This window comes from Sinohyriopsis cumingii, unplaced genomic scaffold (genome assembly GCF_028554795.1).
Source record: "Sinohyriopsis cumingii isolate HCF-2022 unplaced genomic scaffold, ASM2855479v2 utg002197l, whole genome shotgun sequence".
NCBI classification, from domain to species: Eukaryota; Metazoa; Mollusca; class Bivalvia; order Unionida; family Unionidae; genus Sinohyriopsis; species Sinohyriopsis cumingii.
In genome coordinates, this window is record NW_028316154.1 from 122,727 (window position 1) to 139,551 (window position 16,825).

The window sequence follows — 16,825 nt, forward strand, 5'->3', positions numbered from 1 at the left end:
ACATTGAAATGTATTAAAATATAATTAATAGCATTACATTTTTTACATTAAATATATTATTATAAGTTCAATTCCTTATATTACATATAAAAAGAAGCAATGTCCTTCACAAAAAGGTATACACCAGAGACTAATGAATCAAATTTTCAATCAGCTCTTGGACTTAACTTTCACTGCAATCTGTTTTATTAAAACTAACATACAAAGTAAATATCATTTACATTACTTTGAGGTAAATGTGTCAAGCAGCCTGGAAGTGGATGGCATGACAGAGCTGTATGGTGAGCCAGAAAAGGACGGATAAATCTATCTCTGTAATTCAAGGCTGGTGCAGAATACATTTTCTATATCAGTGTTTTCTGTCTGTGACTTTTACCAAAAGGTTGAAGGGATTAACAAGCTTGCTGCCAAAACTTAATTGTCCTTTCTGTATGATGTGACATATTAAGTAAAGACAGAATTAATTAACTGATCAAGGGGTCAAGGAGAAACACAACCCAATGAAAAACTTTATAAGCAAATAACTTATGATGATGAAGAATCACAGATGACAACAGAAAAAAACTTATATGCCTCACTTCCCCACAAAGTGTATGCACTTGACATCAGAACTTTACACCTTTGGCTTAGCATTTGTTTGAGTGAAAACAACTCCCTAGGTCAACTAGATCATTGATGGACAGGTTAAATTTCATGTTAGGAGCCCAATTATTCAGTACAAATGAGAAACAAACATTCAAATGTTGATATCATTTTTTATATATCATTCTTGCCGGATAGCAGTTCTAAATTGGTATGTTGAATGTTGCTGTTGTTGTAAACCTGCATTTTTTGTGTAACACTCAGATCTAGCCCTTGCATTTAAGGATCAAATCTCATTATGAGTCAAACATTCAGAAGTGTGAATCTCAGAATATATTGAATGGGATTTTCAAAAGAGTCACCTTTTTTGATGTGAGGACAGTTCTTTATATCAAATAATGAGACATATAAATGGCTGTCAAAACTGGTACAAGAAAAGTCCTGTATATCAAATAATGAGACATGAAAAAGGGCAGTCAAAACTGTTGTGAGGACAGGCCTGCATATCAAATAATGAGACATGAAAAAGGGCAGTCAAAACTGTTGTGAGGACAGGCCTGCATATCAAATAATGAGAGCTTTGGTTATTACCATAGGCATAGTCAGCCTCTTATACACCCCATGTTAAAGCCACCAAGTGTGACGAGGTTGGCACCGAGATAAACTCAAACAATAGGAACAGAAAAGTCAAGTATAGTCAGCTAGACGGCTAAAACTGAATGGGGGAGGGACATGGTCTAAATTTTAAGCAAAAAATTTGCACCATTCATAACGGAATACTTCACTACGATTTTCAGTGTAATGAGAATTCTGGAATAGTATAGACATGTGAGACTTGAATTAGTGTTCTAGGAAAGCGAAAATGTATGGTTGAAGTAAATACTAAAGGAAGACCACTCCGAGAGTCATGGTGACTTATCTCATAAAAGGGAATTGGAATTCAAAATTAAAGAGTTTTGGAAGGAAACCTCCAGTGTGCAAAAAGAGTTTTAGAAGGAAGCCTCCAGTGTGCAAACATGCTTCAGCACATAAGTAGAAAGGAAGAAATGGAGAGTAGATGGAAGATGTATAAACGGCAAACACTTATGATTGGAGCTGATGTAATGCTATCCCTTGGGCAGTTTGACACCTGCTGTAAACATCAGCCATTTTAAGCCGGTTTTCGTAGTGCCACCTTGGGGGGAAAAAATCCTATTAGATACTACATTCATTTCTGCGAATGAACATTACATCAGATCATGTGGTCACTGTTTATGCTCTGGTCGAAATCTGCTATTTAAAGTAACTGGGTCATATTCTCCCCTCTCCAAAATGGAGGTTGCAGATTTCATTCAGTACTTACAAAGTTTTCACAATTTGAAACACAACTATGAAAGCTTTAATAAATTAGGTAAAGGCTCTGATATTGATGCAGGCAGCAATTAGTTTTTATAAATTATCAAATTCAGATGACTTGGCGATGTAGATGCGGACAAAAAACTTGCTGTTGTTGTTGTTGTTGTTGTTGTTGTTGTAGGGTTTAATGCCATTTTTCAGCCCACGATAGGCTATACATGGCAGCCAGTATTAATGGTGGAGGAAGAACCTGGTAAAACCCCAGAAAGAACCACCGACCCACGAGAAGCTACTGGCAAGCTTTCTCACATACCCACATTAGCCGAATCCGAGATTCGAACCCACGCAGACAGAGGTAAAAAAAACTTGTAAATTTCAAGTATGAGAAATGGCAGCTATGGCTGGTCACACGGCTTCACTGACTTGATGGTGAACGAGTTCTCTCAAGATTTTAAAGCACATAAAAAAATTCTTCCGTGAAAACTAATTACACAGCTATAATGATTGGACTTTGCTCCTAAATTTTTCCATACATAATAGATGTGTACCAAAATTGTAAAATGGTTTTTAAAATTGCTGTTAAACGTAACATACACTACACTGCTTAACAGTTAACAGGCAGACCTATGTGTATGGAGTCGAATAGGTACCAGGTGTTCTATTTACAACACAACGCGCTGGGTAACTTTGCTCTATGAGGTAAAGGGTTAAAATACAGGATGGGCCTGATCCAAAATTTGAGGAGCCCCGGGTGTCTGGCTATCGGAATTTTTATAGCACAGCCTCATCAAAATATGTCCACATAATTTAACACTGATATGCCACATGAACATCCTGGGGGGTGTAAATAATGACCTTTCAATAGAATATAGATGTGTGTGGATCCAGATAAAATGAATAAATGCCATTAAAAGGTATGTGTAATCAAATTCTATAAAATGACACTCATTACTGTAATAGTTATTTCTGAACTCCCATATGACCTATATGAGTTTTACTAGTGATCACGCCATGTAAATTGGCCATTAGTCCTACAATGTAAGACCTTGACCCTGATATTTATGTTTTCTTTGTCAATGTCTTACTGCCTGAATAATGGCACTGTGCAGTGTGTTTTGATGTCGACCAACATCGTAACAAAAGTCAAATTTTCACGAATATCTTGCACACTTGGAAGCCTAAAATTACGCTTTGCTACAAATTAAAATCATAATGTTATGTCAGATTTTACTTACTCTGATGTCTGTTTTCTAATGAATTTAAATTTTCATACAACCAAATGGACCTGTTTTCAGGTTTCATTGGCCCACATTTCAGGAGGCTGAAATGCATTAGAAGCCTGGAATGCCGAAATTGGGCTAAGATGAAGTATACTTCTTTATTGAAATAAATAAAAATATATTAATACAGAAGAAAGTGATTATATAGCTTCACTTAACTGATTTCAACATTCCCCGCTTCCTGACCTGAAAAACATGTCCATTTGCTTGTGTAGGAATATAAATTTATTAGGAAAAGTAAAGTCTGACTAAAACATTACAACTTTAATTTGTAGCAAGTGCCGATATGGGCTGCTAAATGTGTGAGACATTCATGAAAATTTTACTTAATGTTAATCAACATCAGAACAGGCACCACAGCACCATTAATTGGGCAGTAAGAGCTCTATACCAAAAACATAAATAGCAGGGTCACGGTCTTACATAGTAGGACTAAACTAGCCATATGACTTTAAACGTCCAGAGCAAAAACTATACATTTAATTAAGCTTTACACATATTACATTATACTGACTATAACCTAATAAATACATTAAAATTAGAACACTCTTGCTTTTACAATTTATAAAACTTATTTTAAAAAATGGTCCAAAATAGTTTGAATTGACTCATTAAACATTCAGCTGTAAAGCTGATGTTAACTATACAAAACATCAGTGTCATGAATAAATTACTATTATAATGCAGAGCCATTTATGCATGTGCTCTCTTGTATTTTAATAGGGGTTGTTTCATAATAAGTTGCTGGGCGAAGTTTCCCTTGTTTATTGTGATAGGACTTTATAACATATTTTTTTTTACATAATTTTAATTATCATAATGTAATATAAGTGTCACCAGCAAATAGAATTCATTTCAAACAATAGTGTTTACTATGTTCGTTTGAAGTCATGAGGTCAAAATACATGTGAAGGCCTAATGACTACTGTATATTCCATTTGCGTCAGATACTTTTCCAATTGGTCTACCTATTTCACAATGACACTTTTGAAACTCATATTTGCAAGTAAGTATTAACAGGTAATTTATTTACCATCGACAATCGCCTGAATTACTCTACGTTCGGTATCACTCATCTCTTTTTTCTGCGCCATTTTTGATGCTTTCGCCGTAGTGATTATGCTCTATAAAGAATCAAGGTAAAACACGGACAATATTCGAATAAAAACTTGACTCGCAAGACGCTTGGAAAAGAAAGGTAGAGAGTAGCGGCTCTGTAACATATAGACTGGTGCAAGTTACTAAATTGCAACCACATGTTATATGGAAATCATTGCTCGGACTAGTCTGCATGAAGAAGTGTATCATGGCTATGTTTGTGAGAAAAGAGAAACAAAATAAAATGATCAATTAACGTTTATTTTAAATTTCAGCAGTTTTTACAAATGTATATATGTGCTACAAAAGAAAGAAGCCCCCGTTAATCTTTTACGTAGTTTTTCTTTAAGCAATGTTAGTTAACTCCTTTACTGATAACATTTAAATCGGGTGATCTCTTTTTGATCTAGAAAGTTCTACGATATGGCATTGTGTGTGTGTGTGTGTGTGTGTGTGTGTGTGTCTCTCTCTCTCTCTCTCACACACACACACACACACACAAAACACGCACCATGCGTAGAGATAAACAAATACGCATATCGTAAGAGACATTGGAGTCAACGGACATTGTCATGGGATGCGTTTCGTGATGATGTTCATAAGAAGGCTTTGACTTGTAAAACGAGAAATGTTTATACAATCAAATTATGCTGTATGCTTGACGAATATCTATGCTTTATCTGTCATTTTTTCAGAAATATAATAACTTGCTCAGTTACGTGTACCGTTATAAGTGTTGATGCTGTACTCTGTAATACTTATACGAGATATTTTTTAATACTTTATACAGTTTATTAGTGTCATCATGACATTAAATCCTGCAAACAATGAGTAGAACTTTGGTGTTTTTGTCACTCATTTGCTTACAAACATCCAGGCCAAAAGCTGAACGTTAAAAGTGGATTGAAATAAAAACTGTCAGATCAAAGTAATAACGTATTTGTCACATTGTGCGAGAAAATTTTCTATCAGTTCCTGCCTAATGTTACAAATGTCTTCTGATAGAATTCTAATTCAGAGTTATTGGGTAAAGTCAATCCGTGTTATAGAATAGTATGACTTTAGACCGATTCTGAAACAAAGAAACTACCTGCCCGTGATTTAGCCATTGCGTCACAGTCAAGTTCGCGGTTAATATAAAGAGAACCTTGCCGCGGTGGTGATAAACTATGTTTTGCAATCAGCCAGTGACGTCACAGGTCGGCTTGGGCTTAGAGACCGGAAAACCCGACATTATAACATGTCAGTGCTACTACCCCAGACAGTTTTCAAAGAGACCACCGGTATCCAATCATAACTAAGATAGTCAATTTTTGGGCGCGTTTCTAATACAGCCAGCCATCATCCTGTTACATTAACTTTGGAAGAATCAGTACAGGTTTTGACGTGACTAAAGAAATATCACGGTACTCCGAGAGCAAGTTGTGCACCCGTAAAAAGGAGCGGGTAAAAGGCGTTCTATGAAATTCTGACGAGATTAGGAACAAAGGGTTCTAAGGTGGAATATCTTCGCCCGAATCTTTCTCACTTTCTTACAAGGTTTCATAAGATTTATACGTTATTCTGTGCATTTAATTTAGTAGAAATTGAATATTCTATGTACAGATGAATATTATCAACATGTCGTAATGTAACATATGGCGAATTATTGATATTCAAGATCAACGTATGTATTTTGTTAGGATAGAATCGAAGTGGATGGTGTAGTCTGATACGATGTTGCATCGTAGTACATAACTGAACTTAATAGTGAGTTGTGTTAGAACTTATACTTGTTTGTATTTGAATATATAGTTGTAGATTATGCAAAGTTATGCATTGTTGGTTTTGTGGACGTATAATTAGGCATTGTTTTTCTTTGTACGTGTCTTTTATACTTTGTAAGGTAGGAATGCGTAGGAATATTGTCGATGTGGATAGTTCACTATATCGAGAAATAGTGATATATGTGTATGTATCAGAAGTCGTGATATTATTGTTGGTGTTATAAACTTTAGTATAGAACAAGCGTGTGTGGAATATTTAGATGTAGTGTATGATTTGACCTAATGATTTCATTGCCATTATGCTGATGAAGGGTATGTGAGAGTGTGGTAATTCTCGTATGATTGAGCAAGGGGACAAAACTGTACGTCCCTTCTAATCCACAGGAAGATTTCTGAGTATGATATGGCGCCACCTGCAGATTAGAGATAGGAGAAGTCGTGGAGAGCACGTAGAAATAGGCAGTTGTGCGAGGGCGCATTGCCGGGAGAATAGGAAGTTGTGTGAAGGCGCAGGGCCGGAGAACATAAACAATGGAACCGGAAGTACCGAATCGGGATACATAGCAGAAGTTGCAGATTAGTAACATAGAAGGAACACGGGAAGGAAACACTCTCACCTTTAATTTCGCGTGATGAAATAACTGGCAATTTGAACAGGTCTTTGTACTGAATGAAGGAAATTGCGTGCAAAAATTGTCCTGTAATTGTTGAATACCGTGATATCGTTTATTAAATTGTTATACCTTTCATCTTATTATGTTTATACTTGTTACACCAAGACCGTCGGCCTTGCTGAATGGGGGGACTCGGAGTTATTTAATCTTTTAATTGTCCGTCCTTCTCCGGTGTTAGTAATAATTATGTAGGGGGCACGTGACAGTTTGAATGTAGTCAGTTTCAAAAGGGTCAAGCATTTTGAATTTACTCTAATTTACCAAATCATCTGATGTTAAACAGAACTTTAGTTTTTAAAGGATCATTTGGTTTCGCTTTTTTCAAATTTAATTATATAATATAGATGTGCGCGCCGAATAATGCTCATATTACACCAGTTTCTTGATTTTTAAACGCGACAATTTCTGAAATAAATTCATGAATCTCAAATGATGATGGTTTCTTTTTTGCTCTGTTTATATCACGCAATCGTTTGCTTACATCTCCAATTTCTATTATATTCGGAGACTGTCTCTAGTTGAAAAACGAACGAACAAACAAAATCACTAAAATGTACAGTAATCTCCTACTAGCGTGAGTAGGCACAATGTATGACCTTATCATTATTTTGGAAAAAAAACTAAGTTGGAAACAACTAAAGCAATGAAGAGCTGAATTTATATATAAAAATGAGTAATTTCTCTCTAAGACATAGCGGATTTGTACGTAATTGTATTCTTGTCTTTTTCTTCTTTTTTTTCAGGTTTAGTTTTACTTTTATTTTTCTTAACTGTGATATGACCTTGCTTTGTTTCACTTATCCGAGTTAACTACCAGGCTCCCTGTAGAAACTTTTTCAGAATAATATTACTGGTGATCATGTTGGATTGGAATTCCTAAATCTTAAACGCATTAATACACTGTCTGCAACTAATTTAATGCTTTCATTTTCCACGATTGATGATCCATCGTCCAGGGGCAACAGTGTCCGAGTTGTCGAAGGCGCTCGACTTCACAGATCGCTCACGTCTTACATCTGTCCGCGCATGTTCGAGTCTCGGTTCGGCCAACGTGAGTATATGAGAAAGCTTGACAGTGGCTTCCAGTGGGTCGGTGGTTTTTTCCTGGTTCTTCCATCAGGAATACTGGCTGACATGTATATTCTCTCATGTGTTGGAAAATGGTGGTAAACCCACAAATCATAATATAGATGAGTCCTTCCTCCAGTTATTACTGGAAACTTCTAGAACTGAAGGAGAAAAAAATCTCAGTCTAGCTCCTGTGTCACATATTGAATACTGCATATGGACAACGTACGCGTTGGATACACAGGTGCTAGACGCGAGCTTGATGTTGAAATAAAAGCAATATTCTGAATTAAAAAGTCATACCGAGTGACAAAATTACCTTAGATTACCCCCATGACCTGTTCGGACATATGACCCTGTGCTGAGGGCACGTCTGTATGTTAAAAAATAGTTACAAACACTTGGCAGATGCGCCCGTGCCCGCCAATGTCAGTTGTGGTCACAGCTAGTGTGCTAGTGATCTATCTTAACGCTGGTAACTTAGTGATCACGGCTAGTCCGGTAGCGATTTTACTGTAAGTGTGCAAGTGATCTTACTGAAAATGGTAAATTAGCAAAGTTCTTAATTTGTATGTACGCTTAATTAAAAGTATTGCACTTTTACTAAATATTTAATTGATAAAATGTTCTACAACATTAATAACCTTATTTAGCATAATTAATATTCTTGATACATTTCAAGTTATTTCTTTCTTTCAAAATAGACTTACATTGTATAGATAACATATTTTTATAAATTTATACCAAAAAAATTATATTTAAAAAAACAACAAAAACAACAACAACAAAAGCAAGGGCGTTGTTTGTTCCGTGTCTGGGGAATAGAACTCGTTTGATACGGCGTATGAATTCGTGTCGACATGAATTCATCGACACATCCTAACGCCATATTAAAACTCGTTCTTTCTGTCGGCTCGGAACAAAGCACTATCTAGCTTCATACATGTACAAACGACATAGAAGTAAGTAAAGAATGAAGGTATAACAATCTTTAATTTACGGAATAAAGTAAATATAAATATTATAATAGTGTGCCCTGTATTTGTCTCATAATACGGCATAGAGCGTGACGATGTTTAATTTAGAACCAGAGCAGACTGAGTCGGCAACCTACAAATAGCTCCGCTCGTTTGAATGTTTGCTTACTCGTAAATGGCTAGATGGTCGCACACGAGGACAATTTAAATACGTAAGCCTGTTTGCTGAGTTGTAGATTATATGTCCAATAGTAAACTGAGACAGGGTGATGTTTAGAGATACCCTATTCGCCGTCAAATTAATTCAACGAGAGCAAGTAATATGCTTTAAAAAAAAAATCAGTAATCAAGAAATGGTCGGTCACAATTTCAAAATGTATAACAGGATATGAAGGGCATTTTCCTTCAATCAATTAAGTACACAAAAAGATGTAAACTCCACATTAATTCGTCATCATCTTCTTCGTGTTTGTAGTCGTTGTCGTACTTATCAATATCATCACCAGCTGTGGTTAAGTAGAAGTTGTAGTAATAAGAAGAAGAGAAAGAACTTTAGTAGTACTGTCCATGGCCAAAATCTATGACAATCATTTTCAAAGGCTATTATTTCGTAATGCTGCAAGTTTTTCGTATGACTCGGCCGGGGTTCGAACCCTCGACCTCCCGCATCCGAGGCGGACGCTCCAACCACTAGGCCATCGGAGCTGTCACCATGAAAACGAAAATTGTTTTAGTTCACATGGCTTGTTAGGACCCTACGTTTGTCTGCTGTAGGTTAACACTTGTTCCTTATATCATCAAGCTATCAGAAGAATTTGAATATGCGCGAATTAGTGAGGTGATCTTGTATCTATCCGAACTTGCTCTAATTGCATCAAACTTGGAATATATGCTTTATCATCAAGATCTATGAGGAGCTCAACAATGAACGAGATTCATGCATAGTAATATGGTGATCTTGCATCTCACTGATTGAGATTTTTACCTCTCTGGAGGCAAATTTATATTCCTGCATTATCATCTTGGACAAGTTCGATAACTAGATAGGTATGGTGACTTGGCATTTGATTGGCTGAATTTGTTAAAACTCCTGAAAACATTTTATAAGATCTGGAATATAAGTTTATATCGTGATGATCATGGCTATTTTTGATCAAGGCTAAGATTCACGCAGTGGCTTACTAAGGATAAATGGCGCCCGAAGCGATGATGAAGGTCCAAATGGGATGTCGCTTCCTAAGACCTCTAGCGCCTCTGGTTTTGACGCACCACGACCTCTGGCGCCCGTGGTTTTGACGCCATAAGACATATGGCGCCCGGGTCAATCGCCACGTCCCCCCCCCACACACACACATTTTAGTACGCTACTGGATCACACGTACCAATGAGATGATCTTATATCTGAATGTCCAGGATTTTTATCATTCTTGAAGTCGTATTTTTCATTCGATTTTGATCAAACTTGAATTATAAGCTTATGTTGGGTATTTAAAAGTTCTGAATATTAGTGCTCGGTACAACAAAGTTCTTTATTAGTGAACAGTATGGCAATGCAGCCTCTAAAAATATTTAGTGTGCATTTCTTCATATTGCGTAGCCAGCGGTAATGTAAGCGGTTCTTTGAAAATATGAATATTAATGAATACTTGTTCAATTTTTCTGAGTCGCTTCTGATATTGTTTGATGTATCTACCACAATATGTGACTGCCTTTTGAACAATATTATTAAAACTATGTAATAAGAATGTTATTAATGTCATATAATAATTGTGTTGGATTTTCGTATTTAATTACTAAACCGCTCTTGTTCATACACCCGCTACCTTAAGCATTTTATCTGTTTTGCATCCCCCCCCCGCCAAAAAGAGTTGTCCGCCCCTGATATAAAGTTTGAGAGAGACTTTATATAGGTTGTTTTCATAGAATGAGCCTGGTCAGCTCTTAAGTCATACAAGCATGTGAGCGATAACAGGCCCACCTGACCGTCTTGTTTGTTATATATACAGTGGCGGATCCAGAAAGATTATTATGGGTGGAGGGACGTAGACAAGTAGGCGAGGCGACCTGTGAGAAGGAAACCATGGATGCGGCTTACAAGACGAAGTCCCACTGACTGAAGCTCCTGAATTCTATGTGTTTCCAGGGCATAATCGTAACCATCTAATTGTATTTACTGCAAAGAAAATTTATTGTATGAAACGTTTCGGTTGTTTATCGCTAATTTTTAGGAGTACGCCCTGCCCTACCAAGCCCCAGGGATCTGTCCCTTTTTCTCTGTTATATCAGTGACGGTCATCCCCACTTGCTCTCAAGGGAAGCCAAAAATCAACATAATGAGAGAGAGAGAGAGAGAGAGAGAGAGAGAGAGAGAGAGAGATTTTTAATGTAGCTTTAACAGATTTTCAGTCATATCGCTACGATGTCTGCAGTGCGGCAGTTTATTGTGATGTCTAGTACTGCCCCACCTAGTCACATTATCCTGACACCAGTCCGACCAGTCCTAACACTAACCTCTTAATGCTGAGCGCCTAGCAAGGCAACTGTTAATAACATTTTTGCTAAGTCTTTGGTATGACTCTGCCGTGGTTTGAAACCCATGACCTCCCGCTTCCGAGGCGGACGCTCTAACCACTAGGCCACCGGATCGGAGAGAGAGAGAGAGAGAGAGAGGAACAATATTGGCGATGAAGTAATTTTACACCAGGTACTGTTATGCTATCATACTTTTTTGAAGTAATACAGCGGTGTACATTTCTTTATTCTCCCTTAATCGATTAATCACCATGGTGAGCCTCAGTGTGAATGTGGGATGAAGTATCAAAATACACATATTAAGCATATATGACCATAAATCGATGTGTTGAACGGCAAGGTTGTATAAATACTATCCTAGTTAGTCAGGCACTGAAGCGACGCTTTTAAATAAAGGACCCTGCTTATTCTGCTTAATCAACCCAGTATAATATTTTAAACGCGTAAATGTTCCGTACCGTGAAATACCTGGGATGTGAATCCACAGGAGATCGTAACCACTGTCCTGGAACTGCCAGGAGGAAGTCCACGCATGGCGATACAAAAGAAGAATACAGACACGACCGACAGACTAATCGATAATATAGTATGTTGGCTGGTTTCCGAGTTACTGCAAATACGTTACTGGCTATATAATGCAGATGAGAGCAAAGTGCTTGAGCACTGAGAAAACCGAGGCAGCTTACCTGGGATGATCTGAATGGGTGCGAAATCCACGACCTTTAGATTAAGAGTTCGTCATGCGACTAACTGAGCTACCGCTACTTAGTTATCAGTGACAGCTAAAGACATAAACGACAGACATAAAGGAAAAGGAAAAGAAATAAAGAATAAATATAATGATAATTTTCTATTGGAAGTATGTTTTCGGTTGCTATTAATAGTGTCAACAATCAACACCAACATGATATCTCTTAGGATGAAATTAGTTTTAAATTTAAATCGACACCGTTGTCACCAGCGTGCACGTCGATAATCCGCACCACTGGCACCAACATGAAACGTCTTAGAACGAAGTAAATGAGTTTTTTAATTTAACATTGTATTGTTTGCAAGTGTATTCATGTTGTTGTTGTTGTAGGGTTTAACGCCATTTTTCAGCACACGATAGGCTATACATGGCGGCCAGTATTAGTGGTGGAGGAAGAACCCGGGAAAACCTCAGAAAGAACCACCGACCCACGAGAAGCTACTGGCGAGCTTTCTGACATACCCACATTGGCTGAATCCATGACTCGAACCCACGCAGACAGAAGTGAGATGGCAGTGATCCGTAACGGAGAGTGCTTTAGACCACTCGGCCACTCGGGGCCCCGGATTCATGTTGTCGAAGTATGAAGAGAAGAAATTAAAGTGTTCTTTTTCCTTGATCCGGGAATGGTTGTATTTCTGCGTGCACCTCAATAGCTCCACACCACTAACGTGAATATGGGTGATATAATGTACACGTTAATAGCTCCACAACACTGACACCAGCATGTACGTCAATAGCTTCAAGGCCGACGGGGGGGGGGGGAACCCGGGATAAATCCCCGGGACCCGTGCATAACACAACACTTTTTAATTTTATATAAGAAAATATTTTTTGAACAAGAACTAGGAGAGGCCCGGGTGTTTCTTTCCCCAGGGCCCGTGATCGCTTTATACGGCCTTGAATAACAATACACCACTGACACCAGCTTGTGCGTCATTAACTAAACACCACTGACATCGGCATTTGAAAAAGTAGGATGAATTTGGTGATGATTTAAACTTTAACATTTCAATTGATTTTGTATACATGCATACAGCCGATGTAACAAGAAAAGAAATCAAAATGTATTATTAGTTACCTTTCTATTGGGATAATTGTATAAAAACACACACTCACACACACATGCATACATACATGCATACATACATACATACATACATACGTGCGAACGGGCACGTAAGACCACTGATCTTTTTTTGTATAACTCGTATGCCAAGGTAAAAAGAAAATTACATATGAACGATTTATGCGCAACTATCATTTATCTACGTATGAATATAAATGCTTGAATAAGTAGAACTCGTATCCTTATGTTGGAAGAAGAATTTAGTAAGCTTGAAAATCCATGAGCTAATAGCTCCTTTCAACCAAACAGTTTCCACATAGTACAGGTAGGAAAGACGTGTGCACAACAGAATTACGCAGTCCTCTGTACCATACCACACGACTGTACCACGCCCATTTTATGGTAGCTACGTTATCATCCCCACTATCTGTGTCGTGCACCGTTCTGGAGAAGATTAACCAAGAACTGTTAATCTTAAGCTATTTTACACCGTAGGGCTGACATACAGGTAGATAGTGTATCTCACAGACGTGAAAGAGGACATCAGTCGGCATTTTCACCTTCATACCTGACTCACCTGTTCTTACGACTTCCTTCTTGGCTCTACCTGTGGCGAGACGAAGAAAGACTGCGCTGTTGGCTCAGAATCATTCAGAACGTATTTTCTCGGAGTATAGTCTTGTATTATTTCCTTATAAAGAATGGCAGCCAGGAAAGTTCCGTAAGTAGATGACTGAATCCACCTACGCATATTCTGCTCCCACCTGATTGATGCCATGTAAATGTTACAGACACGAACTTTAGCATTGCTGAATGTTATTATATGTATTGAACCCCACCCTACATCCCCCACCCCAGCCCTACTCTATTGAAATATTTAGCCGTACTGTCGTTTTTAAAGCAATTCAGCATCAGCATATTGTAATTTCTTCAATATAGTCGTGATATAAATCATTCCTTTTAGTTAGGACTTCATTCACAAATGATTAAGAACACCAACCCTATACTTAATTATTGTGAGAGAAAAAATAGGATAAACGGGATAACGTGGTGGTGATACGGTTGCCACCTGCTACGTATTTTATGGCACTGTTCCGTGTTGAATAGTATCATGTAGACTTGTAATATGTCACTTTCTTAAGGGCTCGTGTGTGTGTGTGTGTGTGTGTGTGTGTGTGTGTGTGTGTGTGTTTTGTATTTCGGATCTCATCAGGTAGACATCCTAGGTGGTGGTAGTGGTGGCGGTGGTGGTGGCGGTGATGATATTGACGCTATGCATAGTCACGAAAATCAAATTAGTTCACTTTTTCCTTTGATACCTGTGTCATGTTCTAGTGACATGTTCAACCTATGTCACACAACAGAAAAACGGAGTTACCGTTTAATTTCAACGATATGGTTCATGATAGAAGAAAGGAGCTAAATTGAATTAACTTCATTAAAGCCCGCCATTTTATATGGCTTATTGCTTTGGTAATTTAAAATGTAACCTTTAAGATACCCATATCCACCTCTAAACATGTTTTGGCCTACATCTGTAAAACTTAACACCTGACCTACATGTCCCTACCCCCCCCCCCCCGGAAAATAACTCTACAGCGCTTCTGCATTCGGGCACTAATGTTATCGAAAATATTGCAATAATCCTATTTTATTATTTCCGTCCTTCTCTGTTTGCCCTCCTGGGTGCGAAAGATTGTCGGCTGTGAGGGTTATCAGGAGCAAAACAAGAGGGGATAATCTTTGTACGTTTATGTGTATTATTTAAAGTATAGACCCCCACCCCCGAAAACAAAGTTGATCATGGGGATGTGCTAATAAGAGACACCTTTCGCATAGGTCAACATACATACATACATACATACATACATACATACATACCGCATAAGTAGTCCACCCTTACATACATACATACATGGAGGAACGAAGGGGCGAATGGATAAATGGCTCGATAAAGTGAATGTACGGATAATGAATGGCCAGTATGACGGACGGATGAATCAATATGGATCAATCATGGCTAGATTGACGTCCAATAATAACAACCTACAAACGGTGTTAGGTTAATACCGTATTACACGTATATACTAGGCTATATATAGTGACGTGAGAAAAGTTTGAAAATGAATTTGTCCTCGGGACAGTTGTGTAAATATGTTAGGAATTTTTTTAAAAACAAACACATCAAAAACCTATTCATGCTGTGACAGCTATCGTGACTGATGAATGACAATTTTGCTTGTGAAAACTGTTTTAAGTTAAACGCACTAGTTACATGTATTGCGCCGGCATGATGAAATACCTAATAATGTATGTAGTAGGGTATAACTGGACTTCGTATAATGACCATATGCTGCCCATTAAAAGAACAGTTATAAAAATATACATATCCACGCCATTCGATGCATAGGCATGAAAAATGGCGTATATTATGTTTTGGAATAAGATCCTATTACTAAAGCCTTGGGTTTTACGTTGAAACTTTACTGGTTTGACGATTAACCAACGCCGTAGTTAGATAAAATTTATGGAACAAAGACCGAATAATAATTATATACGCATAAATGTGTGTTGGTCGATAGATACAAACGTGCACTTTTTAAAATTTTGGAAGGGTGTCTTAGAAGAAAAAAAAACAATATAGGATACATTATAGAAGTATTTAATTGGCAAAATACCGCATAAGTAGTCCACTGTTTTCAAGCGGCGTACCATGGACTAATGGCATGTTCTATATGTAGCCGTTCGAAAGTATATAGCTATCAACTTATACGATGTTTTTAAATCCAATACAGTGAAAGCAAAATCTGTATATTAAAACAAAATACAAAATAAACGGGGGAAGGGGTCACACGCGAAATAATATCCAGGGAAAGAAATTGAGCAGGGTGGAAACACGTGACATCAATTAGCACAAGAGAAAGATATGGATGTATGAAAATGTTGACTCGTATGCTTCACAATACAACTTGTCCAAAGTCAAGAAATGTTTTGTACAAAAGTAGAACTCAGTCAAAGTAACAAAATTACAAAATACACTCAGGGTCTTCAAAGATATTTTAAATTTGCCCCTACGCAGAGATAATTTAATTTGACAACTCTTTCTTTTATGTTTAAAAACTCAGAATTAAGTTGTTCAAGATTTGTTAATATGAATTGTAATATTAATTCAATTATTGTGCTGCCCATATTTTGTTTTTGTTGTATATATTTACCTTTATGTTTTATTTTGTGTTTTTCTTTGCAGAATAGCTTTACCTTTTATATTATACTTTATGTTCACGCTTTATTTGTAAGGGTAGATCTTTCTTAAGTGGCCGAGTGGTCTAAAGCGCTCTCTGTTACGGATCACTGCCATATCACCTATGTCTGCGCCGGTTCGAGTCTCAGATTCAGCCAATGTGGGTATGTGAGAAAGCTTGCCAGTAGCTTCTCGTGGGTCGGTGGTTCTTTCCGGGTCTTCCCCCACCATTAATACTGGCTGCCATGTATAGCCTATCGTGTGCTGAAAAATGGCGTTAAACCCCACAACAATAACAACAACAAGATCTTTCTTAAGCTTTGTTCATTTTTGTTGTTTTTGTGTGTTGTTATTGTTGGGGTGCTATTCGTTATATTTACATTTGTATAACTTGACTTCTAATCGACAACATACAGCACCACTTTTTATGTTGTGCATTCCATATGCAGTAT

General features: G+C 37.5%; 2 protein-coding genes across 2 annotated transcripts in view; one reads left to right on the forward strand and one right to left on the reverse strand.

Annotated features, from left to right (window-relative positions):
- LOC149770947 (ankyrin repeat and MYND domain-containing protein 2-like) overlaps window positions 1-4,388 on the reverse strand; it is a 32,702-nt gene extending 28,314 nt beyond the window's left edge. Inside the window, exon 1 of the mRNA XM_089948951.1 lies at window positions 4,231-4,388. Within this exon, the coding sequence (XP_089805077.1) occupies window positions 4,231-4,291 (61 nt within the window). The 5' untranslated portion in view covers window positions 4,292-4,388. The remainder of the gene's footprint in view (window positions 1-4,230) is intronic.
- Window positions 4,389-13,487: 9,099 nt separating this feature from the next.
- Window positions 13,488-16,825, forward strand: part of LOC149770948 (uncharacterized) — a 38,584-nt gene continuing 35,246 nt past the window's right edge. Inside the window, exon 1 of the mRNA XM_089948962.1 lies at window positions 13,488-13,853. Within this exon, the coding sequence (XP_089805088.1) occupies window positions 13,834-13,853 (20 nt within the window). The 5' untranslated portion in view covers window positions 13,488-13,833. The remainder of the gene's footprint in view (window positions 13,854-16,825) is intronic.